Source organism: Callionymus lyra, chromosome 3, assembly GCF_982586985.1.
Source record: "Callionymus lyra chromosome 3, fCalLyr1.hap1.1, whole genome shotgun sequence".
Classification (NCBI taxonomy): Eukaryota; Metazoa; Chordata; class Actinopteri; order Syngnathiformes; family Callionymidae; genus Callionymus; species Callionymus lyra.
Window position 1 is genome coordinate 1,580,424 of NC_141820.1, and position 23,951 is coordinate 1,604,374.

Below are 23,951 nucleotides of genomic sequence, written 5' to 3' on the forward strand. Positions count from 1 at the left end.
CAGAAGTATAATTAGTAGTATAAGTACAAGTAGAATTAGTACTATAAGTAGACGTTGTAGAAATGGTATTTTATAAGTAGTAAAAGCAGTAGTATAATTAGTAGTATAAGTACAAGTAGAATTAGTAGTATAAGTACAAGTAGTACTTTATGAGTAGTATAAGCAGTAGTATAATTAGAAGTATAAGTTGTAGAAGTAGTACTTTATAAGTAGTAGAAGCAGTAGTATAATTAGTAGTATAAGTATCAGTTGTAGAAGTAGTATTTTATAAGTAGTAGAAGCAGCAGTATAATTAGTAGTATAAGCACAAGTAGAATTAGTAGTATAAGTAGAAGTTGTAGAAGTAGTACTTTATAAGTAGTAAAAGCAGTAGTATAATTAGTAGTATAAGTACAAGTATAATTAGTAGTATAAGTAGAAGTTGTAGAAGTAGTACTTTATAAGTAGTAGTAGAATTAGTAGTATAAGTTCAAGTAGAATTAGTAGTATAAGTAGAAGTAGTACTTTATAAGTAGTATAAGTAGAAGTTGTAGAAGTAGTACTTCATAAGTAGTAGAAGCAGTAGTATAATTAGTAGTATAAGTAGAAGTTGTAGAAGTAGTATTTTATAAGTAGAAGAAGCAGTAGTATAATTAGTAGTAGAAGTAGAAGTTGTAGAAGTAGTACGTTATAAGTAGTAGAAGCAGTAGTATAATTAGTAGTATAAGTAGAAGTTGTAGAAGTAGTATTGTATAAGCAGTAGCAGGAGTAGTATAATTAGTACTATAAGTAGAAGTTGTAGAAGTAGTATTGTATAAGTAGTAGAAGCAGTAGTATAATTAGTACTATAAGTAGAAGTTGTAGAAGTAGTATTGTATAAGTAGTAGAAGCAGTAGTATAATTAGTACTATAAGTAGAAGTTGTAGAAGTAGTATTGTATAAGAAGTAGAAGCAGTAGTAGAATTAGTAGTATAAGTATAAGTTGTAGAAGTAGTACTTTATAAGTAGTAGAAGCAGTAGTATAATTAGTAGTATAAGTATCAGTTGTAGAAGTAGTATTTTATAAGTAGTAGAAGCAGCAGTATAATTAGTAGTATAAGCACAAGTAGAATTAGTAGTATAAGTAGAAGTTGTAGAAGTAGTACTTTATAAGTAGTAAAAGCAGTAGTATAATTAGTAGTATAAGTACAAGTATAATTAGTAGTATAAGTACAAGTAGTACTTTATGAGTAGTATAAGCAGTAGTAGAATTAGTAGTATAAGTACAAGTAGAATTAGTAGTAGAAGTAGAAGTAGTACTTTATAAGTAGTAGAAGTAGAAGTTGTAGAAGTAGTACTTCATAAGTAGTAGAAGCAGTAGTATAATTAGTAGTATAAGTAGAAGTTGTAGAAGTAGTATTTTATAAGTAGAAGAAGCAGTAGTATAATTAGTAGTAGAAGTAGAAGTTGTAGAAGTAGTACTTTATAAGTAGTAGAAGCAGTAGTCTAATTAGTAGTAGAAGTAGAAGTTGTAGAAGTAGTATTTTATAAGTAGTAGAAGCAGTAGTATAATTAGTAGTATAAGTAGAAGTTGTAGAAGTAGTATTTTATACATAGTAGAAGCAGTAGTATAAGTATCAGTTGTAGAAGTAGTATTTTATAAGTAGTGGAAGCAGTAGTATATTTAGTAGTATAAGTAGAATTATTAGAAGTAGTATTTTATAAGTAGTAGAAGCAGTAGTATAAGTAGAAGTTGTAGAAGTAGTATTTTATAAGTAGTAGAAGCAGTAGTAGAATTAGTAGTATAAGTATAAGTTGTAGAAGTAGTATTGTATAAGTAGTAGCAGCAGTAGTGGAATTAGTAGTAGAAGTATAAGTTGTAGAAGTAGTATTGTATAAGTAGTAGCAGCAGTAGTAGAATTAGTAGTAGAAGTAGAAGTTGTAGAAGTAGTATTGTATAAGTAGTAGCAGCAGTAGTAGAATTAGTAGTAGAAGTAGAAGTTGTAGAAGTAGTATTGTATAAGTAGTAGCAGCAGTAGTAGAATTAGTATTATATTCCAATTCTCAGTTTGAGCCCTACCACTAGGCCCTAACACTACGTTGGTGTAGTGGATTCCCGTTTCTACCTTCGTTGTAGTGATAGTGTTCAAGGTAGTGCCAGGTCTCCCTACTAGTGTTTCTTCCTAAAATGCATGTGAAAGCATTGTTTTTGCTGATATTCCATGTATAATACACTTTTAAGAGAAACAGTGAAGATGCCATTGTTTGTGTATTTCATTAAAGCAAAGTATTTTATGTAAATCATGTGTATTTGTGAAGACAACACTTGTAACACTTCACCACACATCACTCATAAAAGACACACAACTAATCATTTCCAGATTATTTGAATGTCTGGATCAAATGTTATTGTTGCCATGTTGTCCAGGATGGTGCAGAAGATCCCGGACCGGGTCCAGCAGGTCGGGAGCTCTGACACCCATCACTCGCCTCAGGTCACCGGTCTCTCAGCATCAAGCCCTGAACACCCTTATGGTACTTGGATGAGGCAGCAAAGGAGGCATGAAGAGCAACAAAAAAATCTGTCTTAGAAAGTAAAGACAACATGTAGATGGACTTTCTTTTTTTGAGTGTTTGTTCTTCTATATATTTAAGCATTATTTAGTTTACGCACTATTGTTGTTTGGTTGTTGCACTTTATTTCGGTTCTGCATGTTAAATGTCTCGGATTGTTTGGTCAAATACAAGATTTGTTTTTACAAGTTCTAGTGTTGTCATTCCTAAATACACATTTACATTCATAGTGGTACAATAAATACAAATACAAATGTTAAATTATAAACATTTTAATAAAACAAACCCTTCCTGCTGGAGCTCAGTCTCCAGTTGAACCATAAGGTTCTGCAGCTTGAAGTTGGTTCTGCACTGAGAGAGAACCAGTCTGAGGAGGAACTTTCACACACTATTAGAAATGAGCATCAAAAAGAATAGTTTGAGTAAAAGCTACTCAAAATATGTTCAAATACCTTCAGGTTTATGTAAGCAGGATGGTAAACATATTAACGATTGATAAACAGCTACAATACGCTCTGAAGATAGTTTACAACTGTTTTCATTCTTTTAGAAAAACAAACAGGTAAATAGAGGCTTATATTGACAATTGTTAGCTTGTAAATGCAGTCTTAAAAATACATACACATTAACTTGCATCACAATAAGCTCCAAACTTTCTCTACCGTTTGCATCGTTGTAGAAAACGACAACAGAGGAACATGTAAATAGATCGCTTGTATTGACCATTGCTAGCACGTTTAGCATCCGCTTACAACTGTGGTCGTAAGAAGTTCATAAACCTCAAAATACATCGAACAAAACAACCACAATAAGCTCCAAACTTTAGTTCACTAACGTTTGCATTTTTTAAGAAACAACAACAAAGAAACACGTTAAAATAGATCGCTTGTATTGACCATTGCTAGCACGTTTAGCATCCGCTTACAACTGTGGTCGTAAGAAGTTCATAAACCTCAAAATACATCGAACAAAACAACCACAATAAGCTCCAAACTTTAGTTCACTAACGTTTGCATTTTTTAAGAAACAACAACAAAGAAACACGTTAAAATAGATCGCTTGTATTGACCATTGCTAGCACGTTTAGCATCCGCTTACAACTGTGGTCGTAAGAAGTTCATAAACCTCAAAATACATCAAACAAAACAACCACAATAAGCTCCAAACTTTAGTTCACTAACATTTGCATTTTTTAAGAAACAACAACAAAGAAACACGTTAAAATAGATCGCTTGTATTGACCATTTCTAGCACGTTTAGCATCCGCTTACAACTGTGGTCGTAAGAAGTTCATAAACCTCAAAATACATCGAACAAAACAACCACAATAAGCTTCAAATTTAGTTCAATACCGTTTGCATACTTTAAAAAACAAAACAAAGAAACACAAACAGCTGGTAGCGTTAGCGCGTATAAAACTTATTTTCAAGGAAAAACCTACCGTGAATGATATGATGATGAAATCTTCTTCTCCGCATAAGTTGGCGACTTGTTGAAGAAAGACAATATTTAAGGATATAACGCCAGGAGCAAAGCCAGTGTTGTTGTTCCAAGCAGGTTCTGAGTCGCTTCTGCCGACGTCAGCGGCAACGATTGATGACGTAACGTAGGGTAGGCCGTGCCCAAATCTGAAGGGTGACGCGAAGGGCCTACCGGGTGGCGAAGTGGTAGTGCTAGGGGTAGTGGTAGTGGTAGTGGTAGTGCGAGGGGTAGTGGTAGTGGTAGTGGTAGTGCGAGGGGTAGTGGTAGTGGTAGTGGTAGTGCGAGGGGTAGTGGTAGTGGTAGTGCGAGGGGTAGTGGTAGTGGTAGTGCGAGGGGTAGTGGTAGTGGAAGTGCGAGGGGTAGTGGTAGTGGTAGTGCGAGGGGTAGTGGTAGTGGTAGTGCGAGGGGTAGTGGTAGTGGTAGTGCGAGGGGTAGTGGTAGTGGTAGTGCGAGGGGTAGTGGTAGTGGAAGTGCGAGGGGTAGTGGTAGTGGTAGTGCGAGGGGTAGTGGTAGTGGTAGTGCGAGGGGTAGTGGTAGTGGAAGTGCGAGGGGTAGTGGTAGTGGTAGTGCGAGGGGTAGTGGTAGTGGTAGTGGAAGTGCGAGGGGTAGTGGTAGTGGTAGTGGTAGTGCGAGGGGTAGTGGTAGTGGTAGTGGTAGTGCGAGGGGTAGTGGTAGTGGTAGTGGTAGTGGAAGTGCGAGGGGTAGTGGTAGTGGTAGTGCGAGGGGTAGTGGTAGTGGTAGTGGAAGTGCGAGGGGTAGTGGTAGTGGTAGTGCGAGGGGTAGTGGTAGTGGTAGTGCGAGGGGTAGTGGTAGTGGTAGTGCGAGGGGTAGTGGTAGTGCTAGGGCTCAAACTTAGAATCGGAATCTTACTGAAGCCTCGACATGAGACTTGATCAGGAAAAGAACAAACGAGTCTATATTTGACGACACCAGGTCGTCCACAGAATCTCTCGAGGCTTCAAGTCGAGCAGTTTGAAGGTATTTCATGCTTTCAAGTGTCTTTTTAAGATGAAGACGAAGACTGCGCTGCAGTCGCTACATTAAAATGAACAAACATTTTTGCCTGTAAAAGGAACAGATGACTCTAAAAATCAACTCTTAGTCGACATAAGAGTAGAAAATATGTGAGATTTGATCAAACATTGATCGTTATCGTAACAATGTTTTGTTTTTATATTTACTGCAGTTTAACTGAGTCTTTCTTATGTAAAGTACTATGTGTCTCTGGAGGTCATTATATAAACATCAATAAAGATTATTATTATATTATTACCATCATTCAACAATGCAGAAATGCATTCTTACACTAACAGTTTTGTTAATAAAAGTCAAGTGAAGACAGTGAAGAACTAAAGTTGTTCTTATATCAGTGAAGTTACTTCTTACACTAACAGTTTTGTTAATAAAAGTCAAGTGAAGACAGTGAAGAACTAAAGTTGTTCTTATATCAGTGAAGTTACTTCTTACACTAACAGTTTTGTTAATAAAAGTCAAGTGAAGACAGTGAAGAACTAAAGTTGTTCTTATATCAGTGAAGTTACTTCTTACACTAACAGTTTTGTTTAATAAAAGTCAAGTGAAGACAGTGAGGAACTAAAGTTGTTCTTATATCAGTGAAGTTACTTCTTACACTAACAGTTTTGTTTAATAAAAGTCAAGTGAAGACAGTGAAGAACTAAAGTTGTTCTTATATCAGTGAAGTTACTTCTTACACTAACAGTTTTGTTAATAAAAGTCAAGTGATGACACTGAAGAACTAAAGTTGTTCTTATATCAGTGAAGTTACTTCTTACACTAACAGTTTTCTTAACAAAAGTCAAGTGAAGACGGTGAAGAACTAAAGTTGTTCTTATATCAGTGAAGTTACTTCTTACACTAACAGTTTTGTTAATAAAAGTCAAGTGAAGACACTGAAGAACTAAAGTTGTTCTTATATCAGTGAAGTTACTTCTTACACTAACAGTTTTGTTAATAAAAGTCAAGTGAAGACCGTGAAGAACTAAAGTTGTTCTTATATCAGTGAAGTTACTTCTTACACTAACAGTTTTGTTAATAAAAGTCAAGTGATGACACTGAAGAACTAAAGTTGTTCTTATATCAGTGAAGTTACTTCTTACACTAACAGTTTTGTTAATAAAAGTCAAGTGAAGACCGTGAAGAACTAAAGTTGTTCTTATATCAGTGAAGTTACTTCTTACACTAACAGTTTTGTTTAATAAAAGTCAAGTGAAGACAGTGAAGAACTAAAGTTGTTCTTATATCAGTGAAGTTACTTCTTACACTAACAGTTTTGTTAATAAAAGTCAAGTGAAGACAGTGAAGAACTAAAGTTGTTCTTATATCAGTGAAGTTACTTCTTACACTAACAGTTTTGTTAATAAAAGTCAAGTGAAGACCGTGAAGAACTAAAGTTGTTCTTATATCAGTGAAGTTACTTCTTACACTAACAGTTTTGTTAATAAAAGTCAAGTGAAGACAGTGAAGAACTAAAGTTGTTCTTATATCAGTGAAGTTACTTCTTACACTAACAGTTTTGTTAATAAAAGTCAAGTGAAGACCATGAAGAACTAAAGTTGTTCTTATATCAGTGAAGTTACTTCTTACACTAACAGTTTTGTTTAATAAAAGTCAAGTGAAGACATTGAAGAACTAAAGTTGTTCTTATATCAGTGAAGTTACTTCTTACACTAACAGTTTTGTTAATACAAGTCAAGTGAAGACAGTGAATAACTAAAGTTGTTCTTATATCAGTGAAGTTACTTCTTACACTAACAGTTTTGTTAATAAAAGTCAAGTGAAGACCGTGAAGAACTAAAGTTGTTCTTATATCAGTGAAGTTACTTCTTACACTAACAGTTTTGTTAATAAAAGTCAAGTGAAGACCGTGAAGAACTAAAGTTGTTCTTATATCAGTGAAGTTACTTCTTACACTAACAGTTTTGTTTAATAAAAGTCAAGTGAAGACACTGAAGAACTAAAGTTGTTCTTATATCAGTGAAGTTACTTCTTACACTAACAGTTTTGTTTAATAAAAGTCAAGTGAAGACCATGAAGAACTAAAGTTGTTCTTATATCAGTGAAGTTACTTCTTACACTAACAGTTTTGTTAATACAAGTCAAGTGAAGACAGTGAAGAACTAAAGTTGTTCTTATATCAGTGAAGTTACTTCTTACACTAACAGTTCTGTTTAATAAAAGTCAAGTGAAGACAGTGAAGAACTAAAGTTGTTCTTATATCAGTGAAGTTACTTCTTACACTAACAGTTTTTTTAATACAAGTCAAGTGAAGACCGTGAAGAACTAAAGTTGTTCTTATATCAGTGAAGTTACTTCTTACACTAACAGTTTTGTTAATCAATCATGAATCATAAAGTGATAAAGTAGAACTTTGAACAGGTGTGGTCAGACGGTTGTTTAACTGAGTGTTTCTTATGTAAAGTACTATGTTACTCTGAAGGTTATTCATATAAACATTAATACATTTATGTAAATAACTCCTGCATTCCTTCTTCTAGATCAACATTGTGACTAAACGTCTTTATCCTCGTGGCACATGTTGTGTTGTATATCATAAAAGTGTGAGTCAACTACACACTATGTTGCACTGATGTCTCTGACAGACACACCTCCTCACTGACGGTTCATCAGTGTTTCCCTGAGTCTGGATCACAAGCAGCTCAGCTCACCTGGAAGTTTCACCTACAAACATGGACACAAGTCTTCAGAGCAGAGCGTTGCTCACAGGTCAGTGGCTTTTTTCATGTTGTCATGTTCCCCAGCCAGAGTGTGAATGCATGAATCAAGAGTGATGTAAAAACATGAATCAAGAGTGAGGTGAATAAATGAATCATGAGTGAGGTGAATAAATGAATCAAGAGTGAGGTGAATAAATGAATCATGAGTGAGGTGAATAAATGAATCATGAGTGAGGTGAATAAATGAATCAAGAGTGAGGTGAATAAATGAATCAAGAGTGAGGTGAATAAATGAATCATGAGTGAGGTGAATAAATAAATCATGAGTGAGGTGAATAAATGAATCATGAGTGAGGTGAATCAATGAATCAAGAGTGAGGTGAATAAATGAATCATGAGTGAGGTGAATAAATGAATCAAGAGTGAGGTGAATAAATGAATCAAGAGTGAGGTGAATAAATGAATCAATAGTGAGGTGAATAAATGAATCATGAGTGAGGTGAATAAATGAATCAAGAGTGAGGTGAATAAATGAATCAAGAGTGAGGTGAATAAATGAATCATGAGTGAGGTGAACAAATGAATCATTAGTGAGGTGAATAAATGAATCAAGAGTGAGGTAAATAAATGAATCATGAGTGAGGTGAATAAATGAATCATGAGTGAGGTGAATAAATAAGTAAGTAAGTAATATTTGTTTATATAGCGCTTTTCGAGACCAGGGTCACAAAGCGCTTAAACAATCAAAACAATACTCAAAAAAGTACATACTTTAAAGATCAAGATAATACTGAGAACAACACAGGAGTTCGAGAAATTCAAGGAAAAGCCTGAACAAATAGAAACGTCTTAAGATGTTTCTTAAAGGAGTCAGTAGATCATCAAACACAGATGTTTCTTAAAGGAGTCAGTAGATCATCAAACACAGATGTTTCTTGAAGGAGTCAGTAGATCATCAAACACAGATGTTTCTTAAAGGAGTCAGTAGATCATCAAACACAGATGTTTCTTAAAGGAGTCAGTAGATCATCAAACAAAGATGTTTCTTGAAGGAGTCAGTAGATCATCAAACACAGATGTTTCTTGAAGGAGTCAGTAGATCATCAAACACAGATGTTTCTTAAAGGAGTCAGTAGATCATCAAACACAGATGTTTCTTTAAGGAGTCAGTAGATCATCAAACACAGATGTTTCTTGAAGGAGTCAGTAGATCATCAAACACACATGTTTCTTGAAGGAGTCAGTAGATCATCAAACACAGATGTTTCTTGAAGGAGTCAGTAGATCATCAAACACACATGTTTCTTGAAGGAGTCAGTAGATCATCAAACACAGATGTTTCTTGAAGGAGTCAGTAGATCATCAAACACAGATGTTTCTTGAAGGAGTCAGTACATCATCAAACACAGATGTTTCTTGAAGGAGTCAGTAGATCATCAAACACAGATGTTTCTTGAAGGAGTCAGTAGATCATCAAACAAAGATGTTTCTTGAAGGAGTCAGTAGATCATCAAACACAGATGTTTCTTGAAGGAGTCAGTAGATCATCAAACACAGATGTTTCTTGAAGGAGTCAGTAGATCATCAAACACAGATGTTTCTTGAAGGAGTCAGTAGATCATCAAACACAGATGTTTCTTGAAGGAGTCAGTAGATCATCAAACACAGATGTTTCTTGAAGGAGTCAGTAGATCATCAAACACAGATGTTTCTTGAAGGAGTCAGTAGATCATCAAACACAGAGATGGTTCTTGAAGGAGTCAGTAGATCATCAAACACAGATGTTTCTTGAAAGAGTCAGTAGATCATCAAACACAGATGTTTCTTGAAGGAGTCAGTAGATCATCAAACACAGATGTTTCTTGAAAGAGTCAGTAGATCATCAAACACAGATGTTTCTTGAAGGAGTCAGTAGATCATCAAACACAGATGTTTCTTGAAGGAGTCAGTAGATCATCAAACACAGATTTTTCTTGAAGGAGTCAGTAGATCATCAAACACAGATGTTTCTTGAAGGAGTCAGTAGATCATCAAACACAGATGTTTCTTGAAGGAGTCAGTAGATCATCAAACACAGATGTTTCTTGAAGGAGTCAGTAGATCATCAAACACAGATGTTTCTTGAAGGAGTCAGTAGATCATCAAACACAGATGTTTCTTGAAGGAGTCAGTAGATCATCAAACAAAGATGTTTCTTGAAGGAGTCGGTAGATCATCAAACACAGATGTTTCTTGAAGGAGTCAGTAGATCATCAAACACAGATGTTTCTTGAAGGAGTCAGTAGATCATCAAACACAGATGTTTCTTGAAGGAGTCAGTAGATCATCAAACACAGATGTTTCTTGAAGGAGTCAGTAGATCATCAAACACAGATGTTTCTTGAAGGAGTCAGCAGATCATCAAACACAGAGATGGTTCTTGAAGGAGTCAGTAGATCATCAAACACAGATGTTTCTTGAAAGAGTCAGTAGATCATCAAACACAGATGTTTCTTGAAGGAGTCAGTAGATCATCAAACACAGATGTTTCTTGAAGGAGTCAGTAGATCATCAAACACAGATTTTTCTTGAAGGAGTCAGTAGATCATCAAACACAGATGTTTCTTGAAGGAGTCAGTAGATCATCAAACACAGATGTTTCTTGAAGGAGTCAGTAGATCATCAAACACACATGTTTCTTGAAGGAGTCAGTAGATCATCAAACACAGATGTTTCTTGAAGGAGTCAGTAGATCATCAAACACACATGTTTCTTGAAGGAGTCAGTAGATCATCAAACACACATGTTTCTTGAAGGAGTCAGTAGATCATCAAACACAGATGTTTCTTGAAGGAGTCAGTAGATCATCAAACACATGTTTCTTAAAGGAGTCAGTAGATCATCAAACACAGATGTTTCTTGAAGAAGTCAGTAGATCATCAAACACAGATGTTTCTTGAAAGAGTCAGTAGATCATCAAACACACAGATGTTTCTTGAAGGAGTCAGTAGATCATCAAACACAGATGTTTCTTGAAGGAGTCAGTAGATCATCAAACACACAGATGTTTCTTGAAGGAGTCAGTAGATCATCAAACACACAGATGTTTCTTGAAGGAGTCAGTAGATCATCAAACACACAGATGTTTCTTGAAGGAGTCAGTAGATCATCAAACACAGATGTTTCTTGAAGGAGTCAGTAGATCATCAAACACAGATGTTTCTTAAAGGAGTCAGTAGATCATCAAACACAGATGTTTCTTGAAGGAGTCAGTAGATCATCAAACACAGATGTTTCTTGAAGGAGTCAGTAGATCATCAAACACACAGATGTTTCTTGAAGGAGTCAGTAGATCATCAAACACACAGATGTTCCTTGAAGGAGTCAGTAGATCATCAAACACAGATGTTTCTTAAAGGAGTCAGTAGATCATCAAACACAGATGTTTCTTGAAGGAGTCAGTAGATCATCAAACACAGATGATTCTTGAAGGAGTCAGTAGATCATCAAACACAGATGTTTCTTGAAGGAATCAGTAGATCATCAAACACAGATGTTTCTTGAAGGAGTCAGTAGATCATCAAACACAGATGTTTCTTGAAGGAGTCAGTAGATCATCAAACACAGATGTTTCTTAAAGGAGTCAGTAGATCATCAAACACAGATGTTTCTTAAAGGAGTCAGTAGATCATCAAACACACAGATGTTTCTTGAAGGAGTCAGTAGATCATCAAACACACATGTTTCTTGAAGGAGTCAGTAGATCATCAAACACACAGATGTTTCTTGAAGGAGTCAGTAGATCATCAAACACACAGATGTTTCTTGAAGGAGTCAGTAGATCATCAAACACAGATGTTTCTTGAAGGAGTCAGTAGATCATCAAACACAGATGTTTTTTGAAGGAGTCAGTAGATCATCATACACAGATGTTTCTTGAAGGAGTCAGTAGATCATCAAACACAGATGTTTCTTGAAGGAGTCAGTAGATCATCAAACACAGATGTTTCTTAAAGGAGTCATTAGATCATTAAACACAGATGTTTCTTGAAGGAGTCAGTAGATCATCAAACACACAGATGTTTCTTGAAGGAGTCAGTAGATCATCAAACACACAGATGTTTCTTGAAGGAGTCAGTAGATCATCAAACACACAGATGTTTCTTGAAGGAGTCAGTAGATCATCAAACACACAGATGTTTCTTGAAGGAGTCAGTAGATCATCAAACACACAGATGTTCCTTGAAGGAGTCAGTAGATCATCAAACACAGATGTTTCTTGAAGGAGTCAGTAGATCATCAAACACAGATGTTTCTTGAAGGAGTCAGTAGATCATCAAACACAGATGTTTCTTGAAGGAGTCAGTAGATCATCAAACACAGATGTTTCTTGAAGGAGTCAGTAGATCATCAAACACAGAGATGGTTCTTGAAGGAGTCAGTAGATCATCAAACACAGATGTTTCTTGAAAGAGTCAGTAGATCATCAAACACAGATGTTTCTTGAAGGAGTCAGTAGATCATCAAACACAGATGTTTCTTGAAGGAGTCAGTAGATCATCAAACACAGATGTTTCTTGAAGGAGTCAGTAGATCATCAAACACAGATGTTTCTTGAAGGAGTCAGTAGATCATCAAACACACATGTTTCTTGAAGGAGTCAGTAGATCATCAAACACAGATGTTTCTTGAAGGAGTCAGTAGATCATCAAACACACATGTTTCTTGAAGGAGTCAGTAGATCATCAAACACACATGTTTCTTGAAGGAGTCAGTAGATCATCAAACACAGATGTTTCTTGAAGGAGTCAGTAGATCATCAAACACATGTTTCTTAAAGGAGTCAGTAGATCATCAAACACAGATGTTTCTTGAAGAAGTCAGTAGATCATCAAACACAGATGTTTCTTGAAAGAGTCAGTAGATCATCAAACACACAGATGTTTCTTGAAGGAGTCAGTAGATCATCAAACACAGATGTTTCTTGAAGGAGTCAGTAGATCATCAAACACACGGATGTTTCTTGAAGGAGTCAGTAGATCATCAAACACACAGATGTTTCTTGAAGGAGTCAGTAGATCATCAAACACACAGATGTTTCTTGAAGGAGTCAGTAGATCATCAAACACAGATGTTTCTTGAAGGAGTCAGTAGATCATCAAACACAGATGTTTCTTGAAGGAGTCAGTAGATCATCAAACACAGATGTTTCTTGAAGGAGTCAGTAGATCATCAAACACACAGATGTTTCTTGAAGGAGTCAGTAGATCATCAAACACACAGATGTTTCTTGAAGGAGTCAGTAGATCATCAAACACACAGATGTTTCTTGAAGGAGTCAGTAGATCATCAAACACAGATGTTTCTTGAAGGAGTCAGTAGATCATCAAACACAGATGTTTCTTGAAGGAGTCAGTAGATCATCAAACACAGATGTTTCTTGAAGGAGTCAGTAGATCATCAAACACAGATGTTTCTTGAAGGAGTCAGTAGATCATCAAACACACAGATGTTTCTTGAAGGAGTCAGTAGATCATCAAACACACAGATGTTCCTTGAAGGAGTCAGTAGATCATCAAACACAGATGTTTCTTAAAGGAGTCAGTAGATCATCAAACACAGATGTTTCTTGAAGGAGTCAGTAGATCATCAAACACAGATGTTTCTTGAAGGAGTCAGTAGATCATCAAACACAGATGTTTCTTGAAGGAGTCAGTAGATCATCAAACACAGATGTTTCTTGAAGGAGTCAGTAGATCATCAAACACAGATGTTTCTTGAAGGAGTCAGTAGATCATCAAACACAGATGTTTCTTAAAGGAGTCAGTAGATCATCAAACACAGATGTTTCTTAAAGGAGTCAGTAGATCATCAAACACACAGATGTTTCTTGAAGGAGTCAGTAGATCATCAAACACACAGATGTTTCTTGAAGGAGTCAGTAGATCATCAAACACACAGATGTTTCTTGAAGGAGTCAGTAGATCATCAAACACAGATGTTTCTTGAAGGAGTCAGTAGATCATCAAACACAGATGTTTTTTGAAGGAGTCAGTAGATCATCATACACAGATGTTTCTTGAAGGAGTCAGTAGATCATCAAACACAGATGTTTCTTAAATGAGTCATTAGATCATTAAACACAGATGTTTCTTGAAGGAGTCAGTAGATCATCAAACACACAGATGTTTCTTGAAGGAGTCAGTAGATCATCAAACACACAGATGTTTCTTGAAGGAGTCAGTAGATCATCAAACACACAGATGTTTCTTGAAGGAGTCAGTAGATCATCAAACACACAGATGTTTCTTGAAGGAGTCAGTAGATCATCAAACACAGATGTTTCTTAAAGGAGTCAGTAGATCATCAAACACAGATGTTTCTTGAAGGAGTCAGTAGATCATCAAACACAGATGTTTCTTGAAGGAGTCAGTAGATCATCAAACACGGATGTTTCTTGAAGGAGTCAGTAGATCATCAAACACAGATGTTTCTTGAAGGAGTCAGTAGATCATCAAACACAGATGTTTCTTGAAGGAGTCAGTAGATCATCAAACACAGATGTTTCTTAAAGGAGTCAGTAGATCATCAAACACAGATGTTTCTTAAAGGAGTCAGTAGATCATCAAACACAGATGTTTCTTGAAGGAGTCAGTAGATCATCAAACACAGATGTTTCTTAAAGGAGTCAGTAGATCATCAAACACAGATGTTTCTTGAAGGAGTCAGTAGATCATCAAACACAGATGTTTCTTGAAGGAGTCAGTAGATCATCAAACACAGATGTTTCTTGAAGGAGTCAGTAGATCATCAAACACAGATGTTTCTTAAAGGAGTCAGTAGATCATCAAACACAGATGTTTCTTAAAGGAGTCAGTAGATCATCAAACACACAGATGTTTCTTGAAGGAGTCAGTAGATCATCAAACACACAGATGTTTCTTGAAGGAGTCAGTAGATCATCAAACACACAGATGTTTCTTGAAGGAGTCAGTAGATCATCAAACACAGATGTTTCTTGAAGGAGTCAGTAGATCATCAAACACAGATGTTTTTTGAAGGAGTCAGTAGATCATCATACACAGATGTTTCTTGAAGGAGTCAGTAGATCATCAAACACAGATGTTTCTTGAAGGAGTCAGTAGATCATCAAACACAGATGTTTCTTGAAGGAGTCAGTAGATCATCAAACACAGATGTTTCTTGAAGGAGTCAGTAGATCATCAAACACAGATGTTTCTTGAAGGAGTCAGTAGATCATCAAACACAGAGATGGTTCTTGAAGGAGTCAGTAGATCATCAAACACAGATGTTTCTTGAAAGAGTCAGTAGATCATCAAACACAGATGTTTCTTGAAGGAGTCAGTAGATCATCAAACACAGATGTTTCTTGAAGGAGTCAGTAGATCATCAAACACAGATTTTTCTTGAAGGAGTCAGTAGATCATCAAACACAGATGTTTCTTGAAGGAGTCAGTAGATCATCAAACACAGATGTTTCTTGAAGGAGTCAGTGAGTCATCAAACACACATGTTTCTTGAAGGAGTCAGTAGATCATCAAACACAGATGTTTCTTGAAGGAGTCAGTAGATCATCAAACACACATGTTTCTTGAAGGAGTCAGTAGATCATCAAACACACATGTTTCTTGAAGGAGTCAGTAGATCATCAAACACAGATGTTTCTTGAAGGAGTCAGTAGATCATCAAACACATGTTTCTTAAAGGAGTCAGTAGATCATCAAACACAGATGTTTCTTGAAGAAGTCAGTAGATCATCAAACACAGATGTTTCTTGAAAGAGTCAGTAGATCATCAAACACACAGATGTTTCTTGAAGGAGTCAGTAGATCATCAAACACAGATGTTTCTTGAAGGAGTCAGTAGATCATCAAACACACAGATGTTTCTTGAAGGAGTCAGTAGATCATCAAACACACAGATGTTTCTTGAAGGAGTCAGTAGATCATCAAACACACAGATGTTTCTTGAAGGAGTCAGTAGATCATCAAACACAGATGTTTCTTGAAGGAGTCAGTAGATCATCAAACACAGATGTTTCTTGAAGGAGTCAGTAGATCATCAAACACAGATGTTTCTTGAAGGAGTCAGTAGATCATCAAACACACAGATGTTTCTTGAAGGAGTCAGTAGATCATCAAACACACAGATGTTTCTTGAAGGAGTCAGTAGATCATCAAACACAGATGTTTCTTGAAGGAGTCAGTAGATCATCAAACACAGATGTTTCTTGAAGGAGTCAGTAGATCATCAAACACAGATGTTTCTTGAAGGAGTCAGTAGATCATCAAACACAGATGTTTCTTGAAGGAGTCAGTAGATCATCAAACACACAGATGTTTCTTGAAGGAGTCAGTAGATCATCAAACACACAGATGTTCCTTGAAGGAGTCAGTAGATCATCAAACACAGATGTTTCTTAAAGGAGTCAGTAGATCATCAAACACAGATGTTTCTTGAAGGAGTCAGTAGATCATCAAACACAGATGTTTCTTGAAGGAGTCAGTAGATCATCAAACACAGATGTTTCTTGAAGGAGTCAGTTGATCATCAAACACAGATGTTTCTTTAAGGAGTCAGTAGATCATCAAACACAGATGTTTCTTGAAGGAGTCAGTAGATCATCAAACACAGATGTTTCTTAAAGGAGTCAGTAGATCATCAAACACAGATGTTTCTTAAAGGAGTCAGTAGATCATCAAACACACAGATGTTTCTTGAAGGAGTCAGTAGATCATCAAACACAGATATTTCTTGAAGGAGTCAGTAGATCATCAAACACACAGATGTTTCTTGAAGGAGTCAGTAGATCATCAAACACAGATGTTTCTTGAAGGAGTCAGTAGATCATCAAACACAGATGTTTCTTGAAGGAGTCAGTAGATCATCAAACACAGATGTTTCTTAAAGGAGTCAGTAGATCATCAAACACAGATGTTTCTTAAAGGAGTCAGTAGATCATCAAACACACAGATGTTTCTTGAAGGAGTCAGTAGATCATCAAACACACAGATATTTCTTGAAGGAGTCAGTAGATCATCAAACACACAGATGTTTCTTGAAGGAGTCAGTAGATCATCAAACACAGATGTTTCTTGAAGGAGTCAGTAGATCATCAAACACAGATGTTTTTTGAAGGAGTCAGTAGATCATCATACACAGATGTTTCTTGAAGGAGTCAGTAGATCATCAAACACAGATGTTTCTTGAAGGAGTCAGTAGATCATCAAACACAGATGTTTCTTAAATGAGTCATTAGATCATTAAACACAGATGTTTCTTGAAGGAGTCAGTAGATCATCAAACACACAGATGTTTCTTGAAGGAGTCAGTAGATCATCAAACACACAGATGTTTCTTGAAGGAGTCAGTAGATCATCAAACACACAGATGTTTCTTGAAGGAGTCAGTAGATCATCAAACACACAGATGTTTCTTGAAGGAGTCAGTAGATCATCAAACACACAGATGTTTCTTGAAGGAGTCAGTAGATCATCAAACACAGATGTTTCTTAAAGGAGTCAGTAGATCATCAAACACAGATGTTTCTTGAAGGAGTCAGTAGATCATCAAACACAGATGTTTCTTGAAGGAGTCAGTAGATCATCAAACACGGATGTTTCTTGAAGGAGTCAGTAGATCATCAAACACAGATGTTTCTTGAAGGAGTCAGTAGATCATCAAACACAGATGTTTCTTGAAGGAGTCAGTAGATCATCAAACACAGATGTTTCTTAAAGGAGTCAGTAGATCATCAAACACAGATGTTTCTTAAAGGAGTCAGTAGATCATCAAACACAGATGTTTCTTGAAGGAGTCAGTAGATCATCAAACACAGATGTTTCTTGAAGGAGTCAGTAGATCATCAAACACAGATGTTTCTTAAAGGAGTCAGTAGATCATCAAACACAGATGTTTCTTGAAGGAGTCAGTAGATCATCAAACACAGATGTTTCTTGAAGGAGTCAGTAGATCATCAAACACAGATGTTTCTTGAAGGAGTCAGTAGATCATCAAACACACAGATGTTTCTTGAAGGAGTCAGTAGATCATCAAACACACAGATGTTCCTTGAAGGAGTCAGTAGATCATCAAACACAGATGTTTCTTAAAGGAGTCAGTAGATCATCAAACACAGATGTTTCTTGAAGGAGTCAGTAGATCATCAAACACAGATGTTTCTTGAAGGAGTCAGTAGATCATCAAACACAGATGTTTCTTGAAGGAGTCAGTAGATCATCAAACACAGATGTTTCTTGAAGGAGTCAGTAGATCATCAAACACAGATGTTTCTTAAAGGAGTCAGTAGATCATCAAACACAGATGTTTCTTAAAGGAGTCAGTAGATCATCAAACACACAGATGTTTCTTGAAGGAGTCAGTAGATCATCAAACACACAGATGTTTCTTGAAGGAGTCAGTAGATCATCAAACACACAGATGTTTCTTGAAGGAGTCAGTAGATCATCAAACACACAGATGTTTCTTGAAGGAGTCAGTAGATCATCAAACACACAGATGTTTCTTGAAGGAGTCAGTAGATCATCAAACACACAGATGTTTCTTGAAGGAGTCAGTAGATCATCAAACACAGATGTTTCTTAAAGGAGTCAGTAGATCATCAAACACAGATGTTTCTTGAAGGAGTCAGTAGATCATCAAACACAGATGTTTCTTGAAGGAGTCAGTAGATCATCAAACACGGATGTTTCTTGAAGGAGTCAGTAGATCATCAAACACAGATGTTTCTTGAAGGAGTCAGTAGATCATCAAACACAGATGTTTCTTAAAGGAGTCAGTAGATCATCAAACACAGATGTTTCTTGAAGGAGTCAGTAGATCATCAAACACAGATGTTTCTTGAAGGAGTCAGTAGATCATCAAACACAGATGTTTCTTAAAGGAGTCAGTAGATCATCAAACACAGATGTTTCTTAAAGGAGTCAGTAGACTCCATCAAGTGCAAAGAGAGAGAAGATCGTTCCAAAGCTTAGGAGCAACAGCCTGAAAAGATTTCTCTCCTCTGGTCCTGAGCCGTGTGCGTGGAACCATAAGTAGATTCTGATCCACAGACCTCAGAGCCCGAGCTGGGGTGTAAGGCTGGATCAGATCACTGATGTAAGGAGGAGCCTGACCATGAATAGATCTGAAAGTAAGAACCAGAATTTTAAAGTTGATCCTATAGAATAGAATAGAATAGAAAAGCTTTATTCATCCCCAGAGGGGAAACACACTTTTACAACAGCGCAGTTTAAAAAAATAAAGTGCAAGGAAAAAAATAAAGATAAAAGAGATAATACAAAATAAAATAAAAAAGATCTTAAAAATATACAATTATTTACAAAATTAGAAATGTAACACTATTAACAAAATACAATAGAATAAAATAAAATAAAAATAAAAACAAAAAAGTAAAGTAAAAAATAAAATAAAACACACGAGAAGAAAAACACACTACGGATTAGCATCAGGATATTTAAAGTAGAGAGTTAAATATCCTGACACCAGTTGGGATGAAGGACCTTCTATAACGCTCCGTCCTACACTGGGGGGCCTGAGCCACTGAAGGAGCTGCTCCTCCACGGTCAGGTGCAGTGGGTGGAGAGTGTTGTCCCTGATGGAGGAGAGTCTGGAGAGTGTCCTCCTCTCTCCCACCTCCTCCACCTCCTCCTCTCTCCCACCTCCTCCACCTCCTCCTCTCTCCCACCTCCTCCACCTCCTCCTCTCTCCCACCTCCTCCACCGAGTCCAGCGAGCGACAGGACAGAGCCTCCTGACCAGCCTGTTCAGTCTCTTCCTGTCCCGGTCCTGCTGCTGCTCCCCAGCAGACCACAGCGTAGTGGATAGCAGAGGCTACCACGGAGTCATAAAAGGTCCTTAGAAGTGGTCTGCACACTCCGAAGGACCTCAGTCTCCCCAGGAGGTGGAGGCGACTTCGGCCCTTCTTGTACACGGCGTTGATGTGTGTGGACCAGTTCAGTTTATTGTTGAGGTGACCATGAATAGATCTGAAAGTAAGAATCAGAATTTTAAAGTTGATCCTGAAAGAAGAAGTGAAGAGTTTTAAGGAGAAATGTGAGTTCTTCTACTAGAGCGGGTCAGAGTTCTGAATCAACTGCAGACGAGACGATCCTTCTTGTTAAGACATGAAAACAAACTGTTACAATAGTCCAGACGAGAAGAAACAAACACATGGATTATAAGATCCAGATCATGTTCCGACAACATTTTCCTAAATTTAGAGATTTTTCTCAGTTGAAGGAAACAGTTTCTGCTCAGTTTTCTTCAGTGTTGAACAAGAGACATGTCTTTATCAAATACAACACCCAGGTTTCTCAGGCTCAGTTTGACAGACTGACATAAGTCACTCAAGTACTGACTCAACCCTGGAATCTTATCATCAACAATCACCAGAGTTTCAGTTTTGTCCACATTTAAATGAATCAAGAGTGAGGTGTAAAAGAAAATAATTCTTCATGTGTTTATTGAATGAGTGAAAACATAAAAAGATAAAGTGGATCAAAGTCAGTCAAAGATCAAATTGCTCTCATATCAACATGTGCATCAATCATTAACCTGGTGACTGGATGAAGAATCGAGGACTATAAACACAGGTGTGGCAGCAGCAGGTGACCTCTGATCCTGACTCTGTTGATTACGTCTGAACTTTTGATTCCACTAATAAAAAGTCTTCAGAGACAAGAGTCAAAGTTCATGTGAAGATCAGCAACAACTAGAGTGAACACATGAATGTGTGGTTGAGCAACAACATGTTGTTTGTACTGATGAGGTTTTATTATAGTATCAACAACACAATGATGACGAGTGATGATGCTGTTGTGTTTGTGTGCAGGTGTGGACACAGAGGAGGAAGATCCTGCCTCTAAACCTCCTCTGGGTGAAGACCATGACAGTCAGACCAGAGCTCAGAGGTGAGAAGATCACGTCTCTGTCACACCTACAAATACTGGAATCTTCTTCTCACTGAAACTTGTGTGTGTTCAGCTCGAAGCTACGTACATCTGCTGGACCTGGACCTGGACCTGGACCTGGACCTGGACCTGGACCTGGACCTGGACCTGGACCTGGACCTGGACCTGGACCTGGACCTGGACCCAGCTGTGTGTCTCTGAAGAGTGACAGATCTATGGGAATAGTTATTAACTTCAAAGGTGAACAGAAGCATCAGAGGTGAGAGACAACAGGAGCAACATTAGAACATCTACTGGTCAGATGGTGAACGACAGAAGTGTTGATCAGAGTTGTGTCTCTTTCAGGATCTACCAGGAGAAACAAGAAGAGTCTGAACTCAACTGTGAGTCTCTGAAGAGTGACAGATCTATGGGAAATCGTATTAATTTCAAAGGTGGACAAGAGTCTTCAGGAGACAGGTGAGGTTTTCTTCTCTCTTTTTCTTTTCTCCACTGATACTTGCTCAGATCATTGGTGACCTTGTAGAAGTAGAACTTATTGACTACCTGATGTTCTTCACAGAGAGGATCAGCAGGTCTCAGATGTTCTCCAGTGTGTCCAGCAGCATCAGACAGATGTGGACTCCACGATTCAGGTACGTTCTTCAGCCTCACCTGCGAACTACAGCAGCTGCTTCTGCTGCTTCATGAAGCTCTGAGTACTGGACACCAGCATCTGTCAGCCTCACACTTGAGCTGTTCCTACATGAACCAGAAGGTCTGGTGTGGCTGAGACTCTTGTTTGGTTCTGGAGAGAAGATGAGATTTAAGTTGAATTTTTCCTTCTATGACGTCAGTAAGAGGCGAAATATCACGTCCTGCTCTGAAGAAAGTTTTGCTCAACAGGTCCAGGTTAGACTTGGACTGAGACCTGCCTCTAGTCACATGTGTCTGTACCTCTGGTGACCTCTGTAGGTCAAATGATCTATTCACATGTTTGTGTTTCAGCTGCTGGAGGAGAAGGTCATGACCCTGGTGAAGGAGGAACTGAAGAGAGTGAAGAAGTTTCTCAGACCAGGTGAGCAGAAACACCTGGATGATGAGGAAGAGGAGGACTTGAATTGTGAAGAGGAGCAGATGAGGAGCAGCAGAGAAGCTTTCCTGACGATCATCTTGAACCTCCTGAGGAGCATGAAGCAAGAGGAGCTTGGTGGTCGTCTGTGGGGAAGTAAGAGGATTTGAACCGTCAACCTGTTGAAAATGAAGTCTTGAAGTAAATTTGTGAAGGAAGTTCATGCAGCTGATGAGAAGATTGATCTTCTAGAATCTTGTGACTCATGTAACTTCTCTTCTTCAGGAAGTCGTGCTGGAAAGCGTCAAAGACGACTGAAGAGGAGCCTGAAGAAGAAGTTCCACAGTGTGTCTGAGGGGGTCGCTAAAGCAGGAAACTCTGCTCCTCTGAATCAGATCTTCACGGAGCTCTACATCACTGAGGGGGGCACAGACCAGGTCAACCAGGAGCACGAGGTCCGACAGATCGAAGCAGCCACCAGGAACCCGACCAGACCAGAAACCACCATCAGACAAGAAGACCTCTTTAAAGCCTCACCTGAAGGAGACCCACCAATCAGGAACCTGCTGACGAAGGGCGTGGCTGGCATTGGGAAGACCCTCCTGACACAGAAGGTCACTCTGGACTGGACTGAAGACGAAGCCCATAAGAACTTCCACTTCATGTTTCCTTTCACCTTCAGAGAGCTGAACCTGCTGAAAGAGAAGTTGAGTTTGATGGAACTTGTTCATCTTTTCTTTCCTGAAACCAAAGATCTCAGCAGCTTTGAAGGACTCCAGGTTCTGTTCATCTTTGATGGTCTGGACGAGTGTCGACTCCCTCTGGACTTCCTCAACAGTCAGGTCCTGATCGAAGCTACAGAGTCCACCTCAGTAGACGTCCTCCTGACAAACCTCATCAAAGGGAATCTTCTTCCCTCAGCTCGGCTCTGGATCACCACACGACCTGCAGCAGCCAATCAGATCCCTCCTGAGTGTGTGGACATGGTGACAGAGGTCAGAGGGTTCACTGACCTCCAGAAGGAGTTGTACTTCAGGAAGAGGTCCAGTGATGAGGAGCAGACCAGCACCATCATCTCTCACATCAAGACCTCACGAAGCCTCCACATCATGTGTCACATCCCGATCTTCTGCTGGATCGCTGCCACAGTTCTGGAGGACATGTTGAAGAGAGGAGAGACAGGACAGCTGCCCAACACCCTGACTGAGATGTTCATCTACTTCCTGGTGGTTCTGTCCAAAGTCAAGAAGATGAAGTACCATGGAGCAGCTGGGACGGTCACTGTTTGGGATCCTGAGAGCAGGAAGATGATGAAGTCTCTGGGAAAACTGGCTTTTGAGCACCTGAAGAAAGGAAACTTGATCTTCTATGAATCAGACCTGACAGAGTGTGACATCAACATCACAGCTGCTTCACTTCACTCAGGAGTGGTCACTCAGATCTTCAGAGAGGAGAGAGGACTGTACCAGGACCAGATGTTCTGCTTCATCCACCTGAGTCTTCAGGAGTTTCTGGCTGCTCTTCATGTTCACCAGAACTTCATCAAGTCTGGAGTCAACTTGCTTGATTCACAACAACCATCTAGACTGTCAAGAATGTTTAGAAACAAACTTCCAATCAAAGATTTCTACCAGAGAACCATCGATGAAGCTGTAGAAAGTCCAAATGGACATCTGGACTTGTTCCTGCGCTTCCTTCTGGGTCTTTCTCTGCAGACCAGCCAGAGTCTCCTGACAGGTTTATTGAAACAAACAGGAAGAAGCTCTTGGACCAATCAGGACACAGCAGAGCTCATCAAGAAGAAGATCAGTGAGGATGTGTCTCCAGAGAGAATCATCAACCTGTTCCACTGTCTGAATGAAGTGAAGGACACTTCTCTGGTGGAGGAGGTCCAACAGCAGCTGAGATCAGGACGTCTCTCCACAGATGAACTGTCTCCTGCTCAATGGTCCAGCCTGGCCTTCATCTTACTGTCCTCAGAGGAACATCTGAAAGTGTTTGACCTGAAGAAATACTCAACCTCAGAGGAGGTTCTCGAGAGGCTTCTGCCGGTGGTTCAAGCTTCAAATAAAGTTCTGTAAGTGGATCATTGAAACATCTCAATATGAACCATGAATGTTTGATTTCCTTCTTCATTCAGGCTGAGAAACTCCAACTTCCTTTCTCTCTTCATGGTTTTTCTTTCTTTCTTTCTTTCTTTTGTAAATCCATCATTTTCTAAAGTCACTTTTGAAACAACATCAACTTATATTTGAATTTC

The 23,951-nt window shown here is 38.1% G+C and overlaps 1 protein-coding gene across 4 annotated transcripts in view; it reads left to right on the forward strand.

Moving 5' to 3' along the window:
- The first annotated feature begins 7,625 nt into the window (after window positions 1–7,625).
- The window catches only part of LOC148082982 (NACHT, LRR and PYD domains-containing protein 3-like), a 106,651-nt gene continuing 90,325 nt past the window's right edge, over window positions 7,626–23,951 (forward strand). For all 4 annotated transcript variants that reach the window (XM_087786130.1, XM_087786131.1, XM_087786133.1 and 1 more), the window contains exons 1-3: window positions 7,626–7,758; window positions 20,562–20,640; window positions 20,714–20,899. In XM_087786130.1, coding sequence (XP_087642256.1) covers window positions 7,722–7,758; window positions 20,562–20,640; window positions 20,714–20,899 — 302 coding nt within the window. In that variant the 5' untranslated portion in view covers window positions 7,626–7,721. The remainder of the gene's footprint in view (window positions 7,759–20,561; window positions 20,641–20,713; window positions 20,900–23,951) is intronic.